Here is a 20,160-nt window from a genome sequence, read left to right as displayed (position 1 = left end):
ACTCCATTCTCAATTTGGCTCCATCACTCCCTTTGTTCTCTGAGTCTTTCTCATAGAAGCCGGTGCCCACAGCAAATGGCCCCCCATGAGTGGGCCTCATCTAATCAGTTAAAGACCTGAACAGAACAAAGGCTGACCCTCCCCTGAGTAAGAGAGAATTCTCCTGCCAGATGGCCTTCAAACTGAGACATCAACTCTACAGATTTTGGACGTGCCAGCCTCCATAATTGTGTGAGCCAATTACTATCATTAATCTCTTTCCAATACATGCCATTGATTCTGTTTCCCTGGAGCATCCTGACTACCACGCTGCCCTAAAAGAATCCCATTACCCCATTATTAGTCATTCCCTACCTCTCCTCCTTCTAGTCCCAACCAACTATTTATTACCTGGGCCTATACTGGATATTTCATATAAATGCAATTTGTACAATGTGTGGTCTTCTGGGATTGGCTTCTTTTGTTAGCATTATATTTTTAAGGTGCCTCCATGTGTTAGCATGTATCAGTACTTAGTTTCCTTTTATTGCCAGATAATGTTTCAACTATATGAATATACTGCATATTAGTTTTCTGCTCATCAGTAGATGTCATTTGGATTGTTTCTACTTTTTGGCTATAAAGAATTGTTCTGCCATAAGCATTTGTTGACAAGTTTTTGGATGAATGTGTGCTTTTATTTCTTTTGGGTATAAATTTGGAGTGAGAGAGTGGCATTGTCTAGTCGTAGGTAACTCTATGTTTGACATTTTGAAGACGTGCCAAACTGTTTACCAAAGTGTCTTTACCGTATCACCAATAATGCACTGAGTTCCAGTTTCTCCACATCTTGTCAACATTTGTTATTGTCTGTCTTTTATTGGTAGCCATCATAGTGGTCACAAAGTAGTATCTCACCAAGGTTTTGCTTTGCATTTCTCTCAGAGCTAAGTATCTTTTTATGTGTTTATTGACCACTTGTATATATTCTTCAGAGAAATATCTATTCAAATCCTCTGCCCATTTTAAAGTTGGGTTCTTTATCTTTTTCTTATTGAGTTTTAATAGCTCATAAATGTCCTGAAGAAGAGAGCCCTTCTATTTTTCAGGAAGAAGTTGAGAAAGACTACTATCAGTACTTTTAAGATTTGGTATACCTCACCATGGAAGCCATCTGGTCCTACTCTTTCTGGGAAGTTTTAAAGCTACCAATTCAATCTCTTTTCTTGGTATAGGTTGAGTCAGATTTTCTATTTCTTCTTGAGTCAGTTTGTCTCTGGGAATTTGTCCTCTTTGCCTACGCTATCAGAATTATTGATCTGAGGTTTTCTTTTTAATATAGGCATGTCTTTATGCAGACTGCCTTAGCTATATCCTACAAGTTTGCTATGTTATGTGTTCATTTTCATTCATTTCAAAGTATTTTCCTTTCTTTTCTTTTTTCTTACTTTTTTTTTTTTTTTTTTTTTTTTTTTTTTTTTGAGATAGAGAAATAGCATGAGTTGGGGGCAGGGGCAGAAAGAATCTCAAGCGGGTTCTAGGTTCAGCATGGAGCCTGACATGGAGTTTGATCTCATGACTCCGAGATCATGATGTGAGCCAAAGTCAAGAGTCAGAGGCTTAACCCATTGAGCCACCCAGGCAGCCCTCAAAGCATTTTCTAATTTCCCATTTTCTTCTTTGATCTATTGAATACTCAGCACTGGGTTGCTACATTTTTGTCTGTGTTCCAAATTTCCTTTCCTTCTGATAGATTGACTTTTTTCACAATGAAATATCCCTCTTTATCTCTGATAACATTTTTGTATATGTGTGTGCTTTATTTGTTTTAAAGTTTTTATTTATTATTTAGTCATGAGAGACACAGAGAGAGAGGCAAAGACACAGGCAGAGACACAGGCAGAGGGAGAAGCAGGCTCCATGCAGGGAGCCCGATGTGGGACTCGATCCTGGGTTCCCAGGATCAGGCTCTGGGCTGAAGGCGATGCTAAACCGCTGAGCCACCCAGGGCGCCCGAGTGTGTGCTTTAATGTCTATTTTACCTGATATTGGCATAGCCACTTCAGCTCTGACATGGCTGTTTTTTGCCTGGCATATCTTTTTCCATCTGATTACTTTCCACCTATTCGTTTCTTTATATTAAAATCTGCCTCCTGTGCAGAACATAATTTTTTAAAATCCAAATAGGCAATCTTTGTCTTTTAATTGACTTGTTTAATCTTTTCCCATTTCATGTTATTAATATGGTTAGATTCACATCTGCCATATTGATTTTCGTCCTATATACGTCTCATACCTATTTTGTTCTTCTATTCTTCCTTTACCATCCACTTCCGCATGAAGTGGGTATTTTCTAGTGTAACATTTTTAATTCCATTAATTTCTTAAATATATTTTTGAATTATTTTCTGAAGGGGTGTTCTACACCTTAACTTACCAGAATCTACATCAGATTTATACTAGCTTAGTTCCAAGGAAATATAGAAATATAGTTTCTATATTTTTTGTTCCTACGTAACTCCATTTCCCCCATGCTTTTTTGTGCTATTACCATCATATATGTTACATGTACATCTTATAAAAAACAATACATTGTTATAATTACTCCTTTATATAACATCTTTTAAAGATGCTGAGGGGAGAAGAAGAGGAAGTATATACTATCACATTTGTCATTATAATTTTTCTTTTTTTAAAGATTTTGTCTATTTATGAGAGATACACAGAGAGAGGCAGAGACACAGGCAGAGGGAGAAGCAGACTCTCTGCAGGGAGCCTGATGTGGGACTCGATCCCAAGACCCGGGAATCATGACCTGAGCCAAAGGCAGACACTCAACCACTGAGCCACTCAGGCGCCCCTCGTAATAGTTTTCTTATTTACCCATTGATTCACTCATTTCTTCCTTTGGGTTTCAATCACCATCTGACGTCATTTCCTTACTCCATCACTGCTTAGTTCTACTTGTTTCTGTTGTGCTCATGTTGTCAAATATATATTATGTTTGTGTATATTCCGTTTCATATGGATTGTTTTGTCCAATTGTTTTAAATCAGTTAAGAGAAGAAAGAAGACCTGTGCAATCATACAGTTTTCATCATCATCTCTGTAGTTTCCTTTATTGGGGCTCTCTGATGACCCTGCTGAGATATCCCCCCTTATTTTTATCTTTGAGCCCCACAACCTAGGAGTTGTCCCTGGTTCTACATAGGTCACTTACTGGTCAAAAGTTGTGCTTCAGCCAGCAGTTAGATTTTTTACCCTCTACTATTGGATGTGCATGTAGCTGGCAGGTTGCTATCACACTTCAGGGAATTTACATTTTTTTGGATCCACATTCAGCCCGAGATTAGTAGCATGGAGTTCTTCTCTGATCACTCCTGAGAGAGCTCAGTCTTGGATATGCACAATCTTCTGGGTTCCCAGGAATAAGTATGATTTTCATTGCCTGTCTACCTTCGTAGAAGTAGCCCCTTAGTGGGAGTAGCTTACTGTTCAGTTGGTGTTTGCTAGGAGGTTATGTGCGAGCCCCTTGTGCCAGGGAGGCTTCCGCCCTGTGATGATGGGGCTGGGTGTGCTTGGGGATGCTTTGAAGTCCACCCCATGACCTGCTCTGATTATTCCTGAGTGGGTGCAGCCTACAGCACCCACAGAATTGCCTGGGATCCCAGGAGTTCTCTTCCTGGCCCTTTCCCTGGTTCTATTAAACCAGGTTTCTGGCTCCTCTGCTATTTTATGTGTCTCGGGGCGCTCCCAGCCTCCTTTTAGTGTTCGCCCAAGATATCCATTGCTTTTGACAACACCCTTAGGCATGCCATTCTCTGGGCTCTGTTCCAAATAAAGTCAGCCTTATAGGGCAGAGCCATGGAGATCTTCATCCTCATGGCCAGCCTTTCCTCTGGATAAAGCCCTGTGCCTCTGTGCTGGAACTGAGGGTAAGGAGCTGCTTTTCCTGATATGGACACCCCTGTTCTACAAGTGGGCACCGAAGGAGGAGGAAGTATAGCCCCCAGTCTTCTTGGCTTGCCTCTCCTGGGGTGGGGAGGGCAGGGATGACTGGGCCCTCAGGATGCTTTCCCACACTGCCTGCCATAGAGCTTCGCCTACAAGCAGTTGGAGGCCCGGGTCCTCTCGGCTACTCTTGCCTGGAATAGAGCTTCTGCAACAAAGGGCTGGGGAGGTTGAGAAATGCAAGCAGCCTGTCTTTCCCAAAATGAAACCACAGCCCCTGGCAGGGAAGTGAGGGGAGAGAGAATCTCTATCTTCTTGGCCACGTCTGTCCAAAGTAGAGGGTCCAGGGAGCCACTTCTGGAACATGGAGCTGTGGGGGAGGAGGGGCTAGGAAGGTCATGGCTTAAAAGTCACAGACCCTGGCTGATTTTGTATTTGGGAGATTTTCTTGAATGAATATTTTTTCCATTTGTTGTATGTCCTAAGGACAATTTCTGGAGATTTGAAATGACCATGGCTTTGTGTGTGTGTTTTTAAATACAGATTTTGTTTATTTATTTGACAGAGAGAGAGAGAGAGAGAGAGAACAAGCAGGGGCAGTGGGAGAGGGAGAAACAGGCTTCCTGTTCAACAGAGAGCTTGACACAGGGCTCAATCCTAAGACCTTGGGATCATGACCTGAGCCAAAGGCAGATGCTTAACCTACTGAGGAACCACCCAGCTGCCCTGCTTTGTGGTTTTTTTGTTTTTGTTTTTTAATTTCCCCTATTTTATTTTGCTGGGGAGAATTTACACTGAGCTCCTTACTCTGTCGCTCTGGACGTCCTCCTCAGCTGCCACATTGGCATACTTTTTGGAGTAGGAAAAGAGGAATGTATCACTGGCTTGCTGGACATTTCATCTAGCCCTTGACACACCCTGGGCGTGTGGCCTGTACCCAACTTAATTTCATGCCATGATTTCTCAAGTACCAAGTGACTATAAAGTAAATCCAAGAGATTTGTTCTGTTCTATGTGCATCAAATTGGTTAGTGAGATTCTGCTTTTATTTCTGATGAGTGAAAACAGTCGTTAATTTTTCGCTGGCTTCAGTGCAATATTCAGAGAAAAAGTGTTCCATCTATAAAGGTCTTCTAAAACAGCACTAAAGTTTTCAGAAATCAAATCAACTTTCCCAAATTTCAGTTGCATTTATATGCAAAGCTTTTGGCTGCACTGAAACATTTAAGATGTTTCTTTTAAATTTCAGATGAAAAAATTGATTCTCTAACAATATAATTCTTCTGTAATCTTTCAGTAGATTTTTCTGGTGGAAAATTTAAAACTGTGGAAGTGTCTTTAAAAGCTTTAGGGTCTTCTGGGGCACCTGGTGGCTCAGTTGCTTAAGCATCTGCCTTCAGCTCAGATCGTGATCCCAGGGTCCTGGGATGGAGCCCCGCAAAGGGCTTCCGGAGCAGGGAACCTGCTTCTCCCTCTCCTTCTGCCCTACTCCCTGCCCCTTCCCACCATGTTCAAATAATAAATAAAATCTTTAAATTAAAAAATCAAAGCTCTGGGGTCTTCCTGGGCGCTTGGGTGGTTCAGTTGGTTAAGCATCGACTTTTGGTTTCAGCTCAGGTCATGATCTCAGGGTCCTGAGATAAAGCCCTGCAGTCAGCAAGGAGTCTGTTAGAGATTCTCTTTCTTCCTCTCCCTCTGCCCTTCCCCTGCTCATGTGCTCTCTCTCTCTCTCTAATAAAATAATAATAATAAATAAAATAAATAAAAAGGCTTTGGGGTCTTCCAGACTCACGGGGCAATTTCCTGGTCTTTCCATGGGTTGTGTTAGATTGTGTCTCTCCATGACATTACCTAGACATTCACATACCATTTTCTTAATTTTTCTGCCATATTTTCACCACTTTTTTGTCTGTATCCCCCTTGCATTTATGCACTTAATATTTTTCTAATATATATTAAAGTATTCCTTTCTAAATGCACTTCCTTTTAAAGCAGACATTTTTATCACTAGGGCCAATAACCAATTTGCCAATATGATAAAACCAAGAATTATGAAAAATTCTAGGTAGGTACTGTTTCTTTCTTTTTTCCACCCCCCCCCCCCGCCCCCAACCCCCACCTCCCCCCAGGTAGGTACTATTAAAGACTCAGTCTTTAGATTTCAGGTCTGCTTTCTTGGTAAAAAGGGGAACCATGGAAGGAAAGAGAATGAGCTTAGTTGTATTTGATTAGTGCTCACCAGCGCCCAGCACTGTCATAAGCCCTTTTACAGAATCTCATTTGACATTTATTTGCTTTTATTTTTAAAGATTTTATTTATTTCTTCATGAGAGACACACAGAGAGAGGCAGAGACACAGGCATCAGGAGAAGCAGGCTCCCTGCGAGAACCTGATGTGGCACTCGATACCAGGACCCTTGAATCATGCCCTGAGCTGAAGGCAGACACTCAACCATGGAGCCACCAAATGTCCCTCATTTGATGTTTATAACGACTGGACGACGTGGATGGCTTGCCCCATTCTGCACACGAGGAAATGGGCACCAGGAGCACAGGCCGCAGAGCCAGGAAGCCCATGGAGGCAGTCTGGGGTCAGCGCTCTTCATCACTCTGCATCCGGCCTCCTACTAACATCAAGGCCGCTGGAGAAGTGCTGTTCCTCTGATGCTAAGTCCACAGGGCCCACACCCCCGCCTCACCTAGCACTGTTGGGGCGCACCCCGAACCCTGGAGAACCTGGTCGCAGAGGGGATCTGCAGACGACTCAGGAAAGGCCCCCTTCCACACTCTTACATGGAGAAATGCTGCGTGGAGGTCTGCTCCCCCCTCAGCCGCTCTCGCTGTGTATCTGCCCCTGAGAGCTCCTCCTAGGCCTGCAGCAAAAGCTCAGTATTTGATGCCGCATTTCTCATATTTGACCTCAGAACTCCTTTATAGGGGAACATGCATGATAGCTCAGGAGATATGATGTTTCATGGAGTAGTTGGAGAAACACTGAATTAGTGTTTCATTTCTTGTATCTAAAGATGAAAAAGACACTTCTTGAGCTGAAACATTCAAACAGGGTTTCTGTTGCCCAGTGCACTTTCTCCTGCCTGCCATCCCTAATAACTTGCAAGAATCATCTGCTTGATAAAGCCTCTTGCAGCAACTCAGCGTCCCCGCTCTACTCCGTGTAGGAACGTCCTGCCCCAGCGGGTGAGGCCCTTCCTCCCTCCTGGTACCACTGGGCGCCGGGGCCAGGAGCAAGGGAACCCCTGGGTTTTTTAATTTAACTGCCAGAGCAGCCCCCTCCTCGGGAGCGCTGTGTATTCAAAGCAAATCTGGGAATCAACTTCCAAAAGCTCATAGCCGGGGTGGCTCAGTCCCACCTTCGGCCCAGGGCCTGATCCTGGGGGCCTGCTTCTCCCTCTGCCTGTGTCTCAGGAATAAATAAAATCTTAAAAAAAAAAAAAAAAAAAAAAACCCTCACAGTTAGGTAGGAAGGAGGAACTGCTTGCAAGGGAACGACAGACAGAGGTGATGAATCACACAGCGTAGTGGTTGCCATGGACACCTGCATACCTGTGCTGTGCTCAGCGAGGCTGAGAACTCTGAGTTTCTTGGTCAAAACAAAAAAACCCCAAAACAGAAAAGCAACCAAAAAACCCACTAGGCCCCAAAGGATGAGTTCTGCTCCCTGTACTACTCTCTAGCAGGAGGGAGGGCTGGAGGACAGGCTATGGGGCCCATGGCCAGCTCCACTGTCCTTTGGAAAATTCTGATGGCCACACCACAGTGTCAGCTTGTCTGCTGGGACAGGGAATGGAGCCTCTGACCCAGCACTCGCAGGTCTGCGAATATAGACACCTCCCCATGCCCAGGACAGTAGTCATGCAGCGGGGGTGGCCAGACCTTCTGCTGAGAATCCCCCCGCCCCCCAGGAAAGGGTAACCTGCAACGTGTGGTGGACTCCTAGGTTTAAGAGGATCGCAGATCCCTGATAAAGGATTTGGTTAAAGAGAGAGCCGCTAGTCGGGCACTGAATCTCTGGTCTGAGAAGAAGCAGGGTTTTCATCATTTTCAAAGTGAAGACTTTCCCCAAACAGTGCCGCCACCGTCCATCTCCTGCAGCTCAAAAGTGACTTAGGAATGTAAAAGTCAGGGACACCTGGGTGGCTCAGCAGTGGAGCAGCTGCCTTCAGCTCAGGTGGTGATCCCAAGGGGTCCCTGCATCGGGGTCCCCGCAGGGAGCCTGCTCCTCCTCTGTCTCTCTCTCTCTCTCTCTCTCTGTGCCTCTCATGAATAAATAAAATCTTTAAAAAATATATATAAAAGTAAGAATATATATGTATATATATTCTTACACCTGAAACTAAAGAAACCAAGAAACAAAAATAACTAAACTCTGCAAGTATAAATTGCTTAACCATTTCTTTGTATTTTTATTGAATTTTTTTTATTTTTTTTTAATTTCTGCCCAGTAAAGACAAAGGGGAGACCACAATCACAATTTACAAAGTGTGGCATGACAAAGAACACACACACACGCCCCAGCAGGAATTATACCAAACCCTTTCCTTTTTATTCATTCAAAAGAGTCCAATGCATAAATGTCAAATATGAGCACTGTCATTTTTTTTCTCGGAAGAGGGAAAAAAAACATTTATTCTGGCAGCACTTTTACAATTCCAGGAAGTGGTTTTGATACCACAAGTTGCAGGAATAGAAACCATAACAAACTCGAAGGGCGTTTGTTTGGGAGGCAAGGGACAACTTGGTCTGAAAAGACTCCCCTTGTGCTTTAGTGAACTGCCTGTCAGCCTCCGCCGGCTGAGTCTCCCTTCCCAGGTATGGAACTGTCTGCATAGACACTGAAATTTCCTGTAGAGCAGAGTATTTTCTGTATCTCCAACCCTCCCTCCACCCTGAAGCAAGGGCTTGAGCTTTTCTGGAGCTTCTTCTGGTCACATGACCCTCAATCATGATGACCTTTTTGCCAAAACACATGTGACACTGAAATTTCTTCTTAACTGCTTCTCTAGGGTTCAGATGACAGTACAAAACATCACTTGTCAAAAAAATAGCAGATATTAAGAATGTGGGCATTTGTGTTCATAGTAATAACAAACATTTTGCAGGGTATGTCACCCAAAGGAGCATTTTTTTTCTTTCTTTTTTTTTCCATTTAATATGGTCCCCTGGGGAGCTAGCCCAAAGTCACATCCTTAAGAGTCCTTGCAAAAGACTAGTCAAAGTCAGTTAATTTGACAGTTTGAGAACCGTCTCGTGCCAATTACAAAACTCCTATGCCCAACAATTCAATGGTCCATAAAGCAATGAAATGTTACCATTCGGCTTACACGCACACACGCACACGCGCACACACTCACACAAGAACTGTGACAAAAGGATTAAGCCGGTGATCTTGTGACTGTGTTCTAAAAGGAAATGAAATTTCAAAACTGAGGTGTCCATATTCAAGTATCCAAAAATGCAGAAATAGTCTGATCCCATTTGATTCTATGACCATGAGAAATCACATTTGTTTAACTGAGATTCTGGAGTTAGTGAAGCCGACTCCTGGGGCAGAAAAATCTACAAAAATCAGCTTAGGATTTTTCACAATGCAGCCGCTTGCTAGTTTGTCATTCCTTTTAAAAATACATTGAGACTTTGTATACTGGCATTGCAAGAGTCAATACTTTATAAAAGAAGTAAAAGAATACTACCGGCTGACTCACTTTTCATGCCTTACACTGGCGAGAAACAGTGTGTTTTACACATTTTCCCGTCAACACACAGGGAGGCAGCTGCAAACAGAGTCCTTTACATCCTCCAAAGAACGTGTTACTACTGCAGCAGCAGATACCGTTTGGCCCCAATTCCGAGTAGAGGAGAGAGCAATTTGCTTTGCTTTGCACGTTTTACTTTGTGGAGATTGAAAAACAATGGTGTTACTAGTTCTTGCCAGCAGACCATCCAGTCAGAGGCTCTATATTTATAAATAACCAATGTGGGATTGTGCTCTCCAGTTAGGCAACTCACTATCTTAAGGTCTGACAGCCAGATGTGGAGGGCTTGCAAAGGGCTCTGCTAAATTTCACAGACTGTTGTAGCAGGGAGAAAAAAGTACTCATTAGCAAAGCTCTTTGCACCATTCACAACCGACTCCTGATTATCTTAAGCTATGAAAGACTCAGGTTTTCCACGGACTCGTTTGACTCTTCTGTCCCCTTCCCCTGAAGCATCCTAACACCAGGCTTCCGTCACCACATTGCTCAGGGACAACTTGCTGTCAACACGAAGCCCAGGTGAAGCCCAGGCCGGAGAGGGAAGGTTCCACCTGGCATGAGCAGATGTGCGGGCAAAGCAAAACAGGAATCCCACCAGCCTGCCCAACAAACGGGCTCACAGGCTGGGACCATTATTTAAAAGATGGAGAGGACACACTGCCTGATATGCACGTTGAAGGTTCTTGCTGATTATCGGCAACCTCTATGACCGCAACACTTAATCCACGGGCAGAGAGATTTTTTTTAATCTCAGAAGGATTAACGAATAAAGAATGAACAAAAAAGGTCTTACGCTAAAATAAGAAATCAGCCCCATCTTGGCACAGTTCTCATGCAGAATATTGCACCCAGTGTTAACTAACGCTAGAAGCATCAAACTGTATAAATTTAAATGTATTTGCATATTATAAAAATAAAGATAAACATATACATATTTTACACTAGTTACGGAACAGCAATGAACGGTCAGTCGATCCCTCTTTCACATTTAACAGAACTGAAATCTGAGTGCTCAAAACACGGCCACCTGTACTGAACTATGGCTTTTATGTGCACAGAAAACAAAATCCCTGAGAAGCCATTCGACTTTTTTTTCTTTTCTTCAAGTAGCGCTCTCCTTGGAGGATCACAGTTCTGAGGTTCAGGTTGTAAAACATTTGCTCCATGTTCTCCCCCTTCGTCCCCCTGCCCCTCCCCACTTCATCTATGTGCCAGGTGTGCTCTCTCCTCTGCAAGCACCCTGAACATCTATTCACTCAAGTTCACGGAACACGCGTGGGAGTGTGGAGGGTTTCCCAGGTATGAAAGATGATCCAGGTGAGTTCTGATGCTCTCTTTTCTCCACGGAAATTCCATAGCCATAGAAGTCATTGGTTTCTGTGCTTTTCACCAACGTTCTTCCTATATGGGTGGACGAGAAGAAAGCAGAGAAATGACAAAAGGGGACAGAGAACGATATTCTCAACTATAAGACCTGGAAGTGATCATAGGAACCATTTTTTTTGCAGATTTTAAGTTCTACTTCTGGAACTTCTTATAAAAAAAAAAACAATGTAAATGTCGGGCAACTAATAAGCCTACAGAGGAAGTGTCTTTTCGCTGGAAAGCTGGTCAAATACTTCTGTTTGTGACGTGATGTGCAGACATAGAGAGGAACTACAGCAATCAGTAAAACTCACCTAATCCATTGTCATTTCATAGCTGAATTAGATTTGTAATAAGGAACCCCAAACTCTACCCATAGCCCTGGGTCCTTTCAAGAAACATCCATGGGGACACACACACACACACACACACACACACACACACACACGCTGAATAACCCTCCAGGAGCAGCACTCTATACTGAAAAGTGAGAACTTTGAGTTTAGGATGTTGATCGGGCCTAAAAGGCATGATTTCCCTTAAAGTGTTAGAGGCAAGACGGTCAAACTAAAAACTGTATTAGATCAATAGAAAATGAAGAAACTCTTGCATCGTCATGGAATTAAACAGGGTGGCATCTGATTCAGACAAAATGGTTACAGGGGGAAATGTCAAAGGTCCCCCTCCCTTATATGGGCTTTCCTATAATGACATGCATATCCTCCCCCCTCCATCTCTCTCGGTGCCTCTTGATTTTATGGAAAGTATTTTAGTAACATGACCAAAAACATGTACCTTCCAGGTACCGACTACTTACTACACCCCAGGAATCACACCACTCACTGCAGTGCATTATTTGATTAATCCTCAATGCGTCACGCACCCATGAGGTAAGCTCCATCCTACTCGGCATTCACCAAGAAGGAAATTAAGGTTCCAAGAGGTTAAGGAACTTCCCTGCGGGTACACATCAGTGGGCAGCAGGGCCAGCCTTTAACGAGGGTTATTTGACTCCAAAGCACGCTTGACAGCTAAGAGCAGGGTTGGGACGTTGGGGGCCCTAGGAGAGTTTCCTGTTTCTCTGGCACTAAGCCAGGAGGGCTTTTTGCAGGCCTATTACTCTAGTAAACTGCCCAGTAGAGAAAGTCTTGAAAAGTGCCTCAAATTCAAGTAATAATATAATAACTCTAACTGTAGAGAGGATGGCAGTGTGAAAACTCCTGCCTCCACCAAGCAGTTACCTCTGGCGGTTTGAGCTCTGGGCTTGTGAGGGGGAGGCACCGTGCAAATGTTTTTCTCAGTGAATCTAACAAGCTTTCGGAAATGCAGGCAGTTGTGTCTGGCTGGCTGTCCCCTGAGCCACACGTAAGACAGAAACGCGAGAATGTCTAAGCGAGGGCACCCAGAGGGAAAAGGGAAACCACTTTGAGTATATTTCCACATTGGTACCACTTTTTGTGTATAGGCTCTTAGGGAAAGGAAAGAGCCATCAGATCACCAACGTTCCTCACTTCACACTGCTTCTCCATCCCAGAAGGTCTATCTCAAATGCTACTTCCTAGCACTTTTCCAGATCCTTCTTGGTAGAGTTCTTTCTTCTCAGGGGACTTTGCTGATACACCCACTGTGGCAGGGATCATATTTTCATTGTAATTAGACACTCACAAGTTTGTCTGGTTATGTCTCTGATTCCCATTCTCCCCAAAGAGACTATTAGATTCGTGAGGGCAGGGTCTGTCTGGCTATTTCTGCAGCCTCAGCACCTGGTGCGATGCCCAGTGGAGGGCAAATCCTTAGCTAAGCCCTGCTGCAGGAATAGTGAATAAGATGTGATGAAAAAGTCATAGGTGAAATAGCCAGGACACTGCGAGACTGTTATTGTCACAGCGGACTATAAGGAGTGAAGCAATGAATGCTTACAGGTAGAAGGGTTGCAGATGGCATCTCAGAGGAGCTGACACATGACCTTGGCCGTAGGGACAATGGGTCTTCACCAGATGTGTGTGTGTGGGGGGGGGGGGGGCACAGGTAGCCATGGGCTGAGAGCCAGCCAGGCCTGCAGTATGGTTGACCTCTCCCAAAGTCAGGGTGGGTCACACATGTCAGCAGGGTGCCTGGGGTCTGTGAGTCATGCCCAGGGGTTTGAACTTGAGCCTATAATCACCAGGAAGCACCACGAGGCTTTTAGAGAGAGACATGGCAGGGTCCGTCATTAAAAGATAATATTGGTTTGAAGGGAAAAAAAGATTAGGGAGACGGAGGCCAACTGAGACTCAATCACAGGTATCTTGGTAGGGACAGGCACATCTAGATGACAGCACAGGCCGAGAAGAAAGATGTCTGAACAAATGTGCTCATGTCAAGGCACACTGCAAAAGTGGGAGAACAGGTGTCAGTGGAAGGCTGCAGGGGCAGAGGAAGGAGAGGGAAGCGTGACGGCTGGCCGACTCCTGGTCTGGCCAGTGGGTGCAAGGCACGGCCACTCCCTGAGGTGGGAAGCACAGACTGAGGCCGAGCACTGAGGGGAAAGACAGCAATTCACACCTTTGAAGCCTATGGACATCCCAGGGAGTTGCAGTGGGACGCCGGGTAGAGAATTCTGGAGCTGAAGGAGAGGTCAGAGTGAGGGCCCAGACCCAGAATCCTCTCGGGGTACTGAACCTGCTCTTCCTGGGACACAGCATGACTCTTCAAGGTATTCAGAGGCCTAGGCTGGTGCTTGACGTCTGGGCCCTTGCTGGCCTTAGAGGGCCTGCCCTCCCCACGCTGGCCAGTTCCCGGAGATAGTCAACAGCTCCAGTGTGAGTGCACTTTTCAATAAGACCAACGCCCCATACACCCCAGCCACTCCCTCTATCAGGCTCTGACAGAGAGCCACTGGCTCTCCGCCCTCCTCACTCCAGGGCCACCTGCCAGACACCCAGGGTCTGCCCTCCGTCCCACAGCCTGCTGAAACTACTCATGGTGGCTCAGCCCGGCCAGCACCTTCCCTTGGAGAACACAGTACAGGCTTCTGCCCAGTTCCTGCCCCTCTGCCTCATGCCCCACCCAGCAATTCCCCAGGAGCCCCCCACCCATGGCCTGACACCCACCCTCCTCTTGGGCACAGTCCGTCATAAATTATCTATTCAATGGCACTCGTTTCCTGGTCTGTTGGCCTTACCATAACTGCAACACTCTATTATTCCCCTGCATTTTAAAACAAGAATCTAAGTAAGAACTTGGTGTGAAAACAGCACAGGATCTGGGAGCCACGATGTGAGTTTTAGGCTGTGCTGTGCCGCTCGGTAACTGCGATTATCAGCACATAGCTTGGTCTGGAGCCCAGAGCTCCCTGCCCTGTGTGCCCCATGCAGCTGTTAGTAGCAAATGAGTGAGGGGGCTCTGCTCTGAGGGGCACCACAGGCATTTGTGATCATGATAGGAAAGAAACAATACCACTCATCTCCTCTTTCTCCCATGAAGATGCAGTTAGGACACTGCAGGTGGCCTTACACACAGATCCTCACTGGGTGAAGGAGAGGGTGGGCCAACATTCTTTCCTACCTATCCAGCACATTTTTTTTAAAAGATTTTATTTATTTATTCATGAGAGACACAGAGGCAGAGACACAGGCAGAGGAGAAGCAGGCTCCATACAGTGAGCCTGATGCGGGACTTGATCCCAGATATCCAGGATCACATCCTGGGCTGAAGGCAGACACTCAACCACTGAGCCACCCGGGCGTCCCTCCAGCACACATGTTGACCTTCCTTGGGCAGGCACCTCAGTTAATAAACTAAATGCTCCAAGGCAAGTCAGTGAGCCTGTTTCATTCTAGGATCCAGATGTGTATTGTAGAATTTTGTTTTTTAGGATTACCTTGATATGCCACCCACAGCGTACACCACTAACATTCTTGGTAGAGAAAAGAGCAACTGAGTTTATTGAGTGCTGTGTACTCCATGTAAAGAATCATGTCAACTGCTCCCCTTGCAATGATCTCTCTAAATGCTCACAACCACCCCACAGGACAACCGTTTTCTGGAATCTGCATCGGACAGAATTCTATAGTCACAGCACCAACAAATCACAAAGATTCGAACTCAGGTAGTTTAACTCCAGAGCCCGAACTGCCTTGAGAAAATAAATGTGAACACTACTTTTAAAAAGCAATTTGTTGTGTTGATCCATTCGAGATTTTCCTAATGGGATGTCCGTGCATAATATATTTTTTTAAATGACTTTTTTCCAGCAAGGAACAAAGATGACTAACACATGTGATAATATCACAGTAAGTTTAGGCAAAAGAATCAAGCAGTTTCCTTATTCTAATTTCCCAAAGGCTTCTGGATTCTGGATAAGCAAAGGATTGGCACACTTGAAATGCACTGCTGTGTAGGATCTCTTCATCCCAAACCCCACCCCACCCTTATTTTCCCCTAAACTTTTGAGTCTTCAGGAAGCCCTTATCTATTTAAGAAACCCTCTCTGCTTCCCAGAGACTTACCCTTAATAATTGGTGCTCCTAAAGTCACAGATTGGATACAGTAAAAAATGATGACATAAGGGGAAGAAGCACTATCTTTTCCACTTAATTTTCCAAGAAAGTATGGAGATACCTAAGCAGAGAGGGAACAAATTCTAGTATCAGTGTGGCTGGCGGGGCACTAAATAATCCAAGAGACACTATTTCTCCTGGCCTGTGAAGGTAGCGAGGCAATGAGCTGTCTCACTCCTTCCAAAAACAAAGCAAATCAATTTGATACCCTCCATAGGCCACCTCCACATTGAGCTCCTTTTCTCCTGAAATACCATCCCCACCCTTCATGTTCTACAGCTCCGTGGTTAGTGAAAAGATCCTTCATCGTTGTAAAGCCAGATTCGTGTTGCTCCATTGCTTTCATTAAAAAAAATTTTTAAAAATTAAAAAAAGAAAGAAAAAGAAAGAAAGAAAGAAAGAAAGAAAGAAAGAAAGAAAGAAAGAAAGAAAGAAAAAAAGAAAAAAAGAAAGAAAGAAAATTATCAAGTGCAGTTAAACATATTTTCCCTGTTTATCTGATGAGATAAAGGACAAAGATTCTTCATACTACTTTTTATAAAAGGCAATTTCAATTGGTCTTAAATATCCTTCTGTCATAACAATGTAACTGCCAAAATTCCGATGGAAGTAATCATTCTATCTTTGGGACTACTGATAAACAGTAAGGAACTGAATTTACTGGGGTCCTGCTTGACTGGGGACACTACGGTATGTATGCAATAACCCAAGTTTAAAAGGTAGTTCTGAAAGGCAGTGTCTCAGCCCTGCCTTTCATCCTTAGTCGTACTTTCTGGAATAGCAGAAAGCTTATTAGCTCAACAATTTTCAAACCAGCCCATGTTTTCCAAATCTGTAACACACGAACTGCCCCAATCTGGATTTACCTCCGTCGTCAGGTCGGCCACTCCACATGGAGCGTAGACACACATCATACCACCACCAGAGAAATGGCAGTTGTCAAGAAATAAAAATGATGGAGTCCCATTTCCTGTATGTTTAAGGGTCAGTCCATTAAGAAACCACATGGAAGGATGTGGCTTGCATTTCAGTATGCCTTTAGGTAAAACATTTTTATATGCTAACCTACTGGATTCTGTCTCTTAAATGAAAATAAGTAGATAAATTGGGTCATCTGGCAGTTTCTCTTTACTGAGTCTATACATTACTTGGTAGAAGTGGGGTTGATCTACTCCTCTTTGGAAATGAGAGAGAGGAACGTTCTACAGGATACCTAAGAATACAGAGCAAACAGTGAGCTGCCATTCGTCTAAAAAGGTTCAGGCTTCCCTACTGAACTGGAATTTTAAGTGTCTCAACATGCAGACCAGCAGGATAAAGAGGATTTCACAACTAAAATTGTAAAAAAAAAATAAGTTAAGATGAATCTACTTTCTTTACTTTCCCCATTGAAAGTATAGTTTTGCCTCTTAATGATGTAATGTCCAAGACTTAGTATCCCTTTGATGTTGAGACATCAGTTAGGCTGACCATTCAGAATTTCTGAAGGATGAGTATGTGAGATGTTGGATGTTGGATGAGTATGTTGATTAATTACTGGATGGCGGGAACCCTTTCACAATGTATCGTGTATCAAGTCACCACGATGAACATTGTAAATATCTTACAATTTTATTTGTCAATGATATGTCACTAAAGCTGGAAAAAAAAAGATCAGTGGTTGCCAGGGTTAAGGAGGAAGGGAGGAATGAACAGATGGAGCACAGAGGACTTTTAGGGCAATGGAAATATTGGTGTTTTTTTTTTTTTTTTTAAGATTTTATTCATTTATCTGAGAGGGAGCAGGAGCGAGACAGATCACAGAGGGAGAGGGAGAAGCAGACTCCCCGCTGAGTGAAGAGCCTGCTGCGGGTCTCCATCCCAGGACCCTGAGATGATGACCTAAGCCAAAGGCAGATGCTTAACTGAGCCACCTGGGTGCCCCAAATATTGGTTTTGATACTATAATGGAGGATACACAAGAGCATGGACTGTGAAGTAAACTGTGGCCTCTGAGTGACGACGATGTGTCAGTGTGTCCTTATCAAGTGTTTCATATGCACCACTCTGGTGACAGCTGTCAATGTGGGGGAGCTGTGGTGTGTGGGGGCTAGGGGGTCAGGGGGCATCTCTGTACCTCTGCTTAATTTTGTTGTGAATCTAAAATGGCTCTATAAAATAAAGTTTATGTTTTAAAAAATTGGTACCTATACTAAAAAAAAAAAAAAAAGACAAAAAGGTCTGAAGGAGGGTGATCTTCCTGCAAGCAGCTCCCCTTTACCTTCACTGTCCAATAAATGGTGGGCTGGCAGTGGGTGCAAGCAATTCACTGCCTTTAGACGGAATTAGGCCAAGAAGAACACTTTATAAGAATTTCTTTGAAACTCACAAATCTGCTTCATACCAGTGCAACCAGGCGGCAAAGCCATTCCTGAAATGGACACAAAAAAATTTCTTGACTGCATGGAACTAGGTGTTGTATTAGATGTTAAGTAGCTGCAAACGGGCACACGTTTCCTTTAGGAGAGGTGAAAATGTTCTAGAATTAGATAGTGGTGATGGCTATGGACCACATAATAATAAATATGTCATAAAGAAATCACTGAATTATTTTTAAAATGTACCAAACAGAATGTGTATCCTTAAGGAGGTCAGAATTTTTTGGAGCAATCTGGCAGATGTGCTACTAGGTGAATTTTCATCTCATCTCAAAAGCAAATATCCTTGAAAATCAGCCCAGGAGAACCCAGGTATGGAATGACTCACATTTCTATCTGGTAGTCAGCAAAGAGAACAAAAAGCCACTCAGCTCCTCAGTATCCTCCTAGAGGGTGAGACAGAGGCAAGGCATCTCATTCAGGTGACCTCTAACCACTTCCCAATGGAAAGCCCGTGGTGACCCTAATCGCCAATCACCAAAACAAATGATCAAAGTAAATCATCTTCTTTAAAAAAAAATCACTACTATTATTCTCTGTGTCTCCCCATAGGGAAATAAAACACAGAAAAATTTTAAATGAGAAATAGAAAAGCTTGAAATTTATAAGGAAGACCCAATCAAGTAACAGTTGTTGGTGGTTTTTCTTTATAAAGGATATGGCAGCACCATTATTTTATACACGGTCAGAGGCAGGCTTAAAGTTAAATGACAAGTCTCTGATTTGACCTGTAAATGAGAGGAGTTAAGGAATTTGGATTGTCTTTTTTCAAACAAAAACCATGAGATCTAGATCAATGACATAGGAATAGAGGGTGATTATTCTGTTAGGCCTGGAAGAGTTTTCAGGCTGATGTCTGTTGTCCTGACATAATTATTAAGAGCACTCCTGTGATCCTCAATCCTTTCTTGATTTGTGCAATAAAATACTGATCCATGTAGCATGGATTAGCTTTGCCTTGGTGCTGACAACTGGTTACTGACTGGAGTGAGGCTCTATAGCCAAAGATAAAGCCCACTGGCAAGGGAGTCCACTTTTAGAGCCCTGGAGGGGACCCCAGAGATCAGAAAGTCCAGGATACATACATTACAATCAGCAGGTGGACTACCATTTCCAGACCAGTGCCTGCCTGGTCCCCCTGGAAATGCTGATATATATATATATATATATATATATATATATATATATATATATATATATATCTGATTAAGAAAGACTCATCCCCACCATCTACCCCTGCCTTTTATGGGGTGATAGAGAAGTAAAAGATCACTTTACCAGGACTTGCTGAAGATAACTTGGTTGGAGTTGAGAAGCCAGTGCAATAATAGCCCAGCCTCCCAATTCCTCCTGCCTGCTGGCACCCGCTAGCCTGTCAGAGTCAGATCCAAGCTGTGACAACATGATAACCACCCACTGTGACAGTTTTCCTCATCAGTCCCCCAAATCTCCTTACTTTCAATACCCTGTCATCAGCATATAAATCAGACCTCCACCGGGCAGGGCTGGCCTGCACGTATGTTTGTTTTCATGGATATTCTCTCATTTAGAATTAAGACTTCACTCCAGACCTGCTGTCCATTGTATGAGACTTAAAAAAAAAATCCATTTTAAAAATAAAACTATTCACACAGCTAGGTCAAAAATAGTTCAATCCCTAAAGGTATTCTCTCCAGCATCTAGATGTTTGAGGCTACGTGGCTTTGATTACCCAAGACCTTCAAGCTGCTTATTCATTGAGGTATAATAAAGTGTGACAGAGGGGCTGATAGCATTTTTTTCCAGGCTGGTATAAATGTTTTTCTGTGGCAGTACAGAGAGAAGCCCATGGGAAAACACTGATAAAGCTGGCTCGGTGCCACGGTGGCTTCTTGTGCAAATGGATATTTTAACCTCTACCTCTATCTCACCTCTTAAATAGCATGGCAAAATAAGAGGTTAACATCTGTGCTGGCTCAGGAAAATCTACCCCAATGCAAAGCATATTGCAAATTGTTTCTCTCCACGTCACTGCCTGCCACTTCTGTAAATCCCCTTATCCTTTCCCTACGTGTACCTGAAAAAGAGACCAATGGACATCAAAGAACAGTAACATTTCTGTCCTTTGCTGTGTTTGGGACAGAGGATGCTCTG

At 43.7% G+C, this 20,160-nt stretch overlaps 1 protein-coding gene across 3 annotated transcripts in view; it reads right to left on the bottom strand.

Annotated features, from left to right (window-relative positions):
- Positions 1 to 8,326: 8,326 nt before the first annotated feature.
- The window catches only part of MFHAS1 (multifunctional ROCO family signaling regulator 1), a 96,486-nt gene continuing 84,652 nt past the window's right edge, over positions 8,327 to 20,160 (bottom strand). The window contains exons 3-5 of one of the 3 annotated variants that reach the window (XM_072763577.1): positions 18,356 to 18,413; positions 15,560 to 15,671; positions 9,599 to 11,105 (exon numbers count right to left, since the gene is read on the bottom strand). In XM_072763577.1, coding sequence (XP_072619678.1) covers positions 18,395 to 18,413 — 19 coding nt within the window. In that variant the 3' untranslated portion in view covers positions 9,599 to 11,105; positions 15,560 to 15,671; positions 18,356 to 18,394. Of the gene's footprint in view, positions 11,106 to 15,559; positions 15,672 to 18,355; positions 18,414 to 20,160 lie in introns of all 3 variants that reach the window. The other 2 variants (XM_072763576.1, XM_025993903.2) reach the window with 2 other exon arrangements.

The sequence above is a fragment of the Vulpes vulpes genome, chromosome 7 (assembly GCF_048418805.1).
Source record: "Vulpes vulpes isolate BD-2025 chromosome 7, VulVul3, whole genome shotgun sequence".
Classification (NCBI taxonomy): domain Eukaryota; kingdom Metazoa; phylum Chordata; class Mammalia; order Carnivora; family Canidae; genus Vulpes; species Vulpes vulpes.
This window is presented reverse-complemented; position numbering and strand designations above follow the sequence as displayed.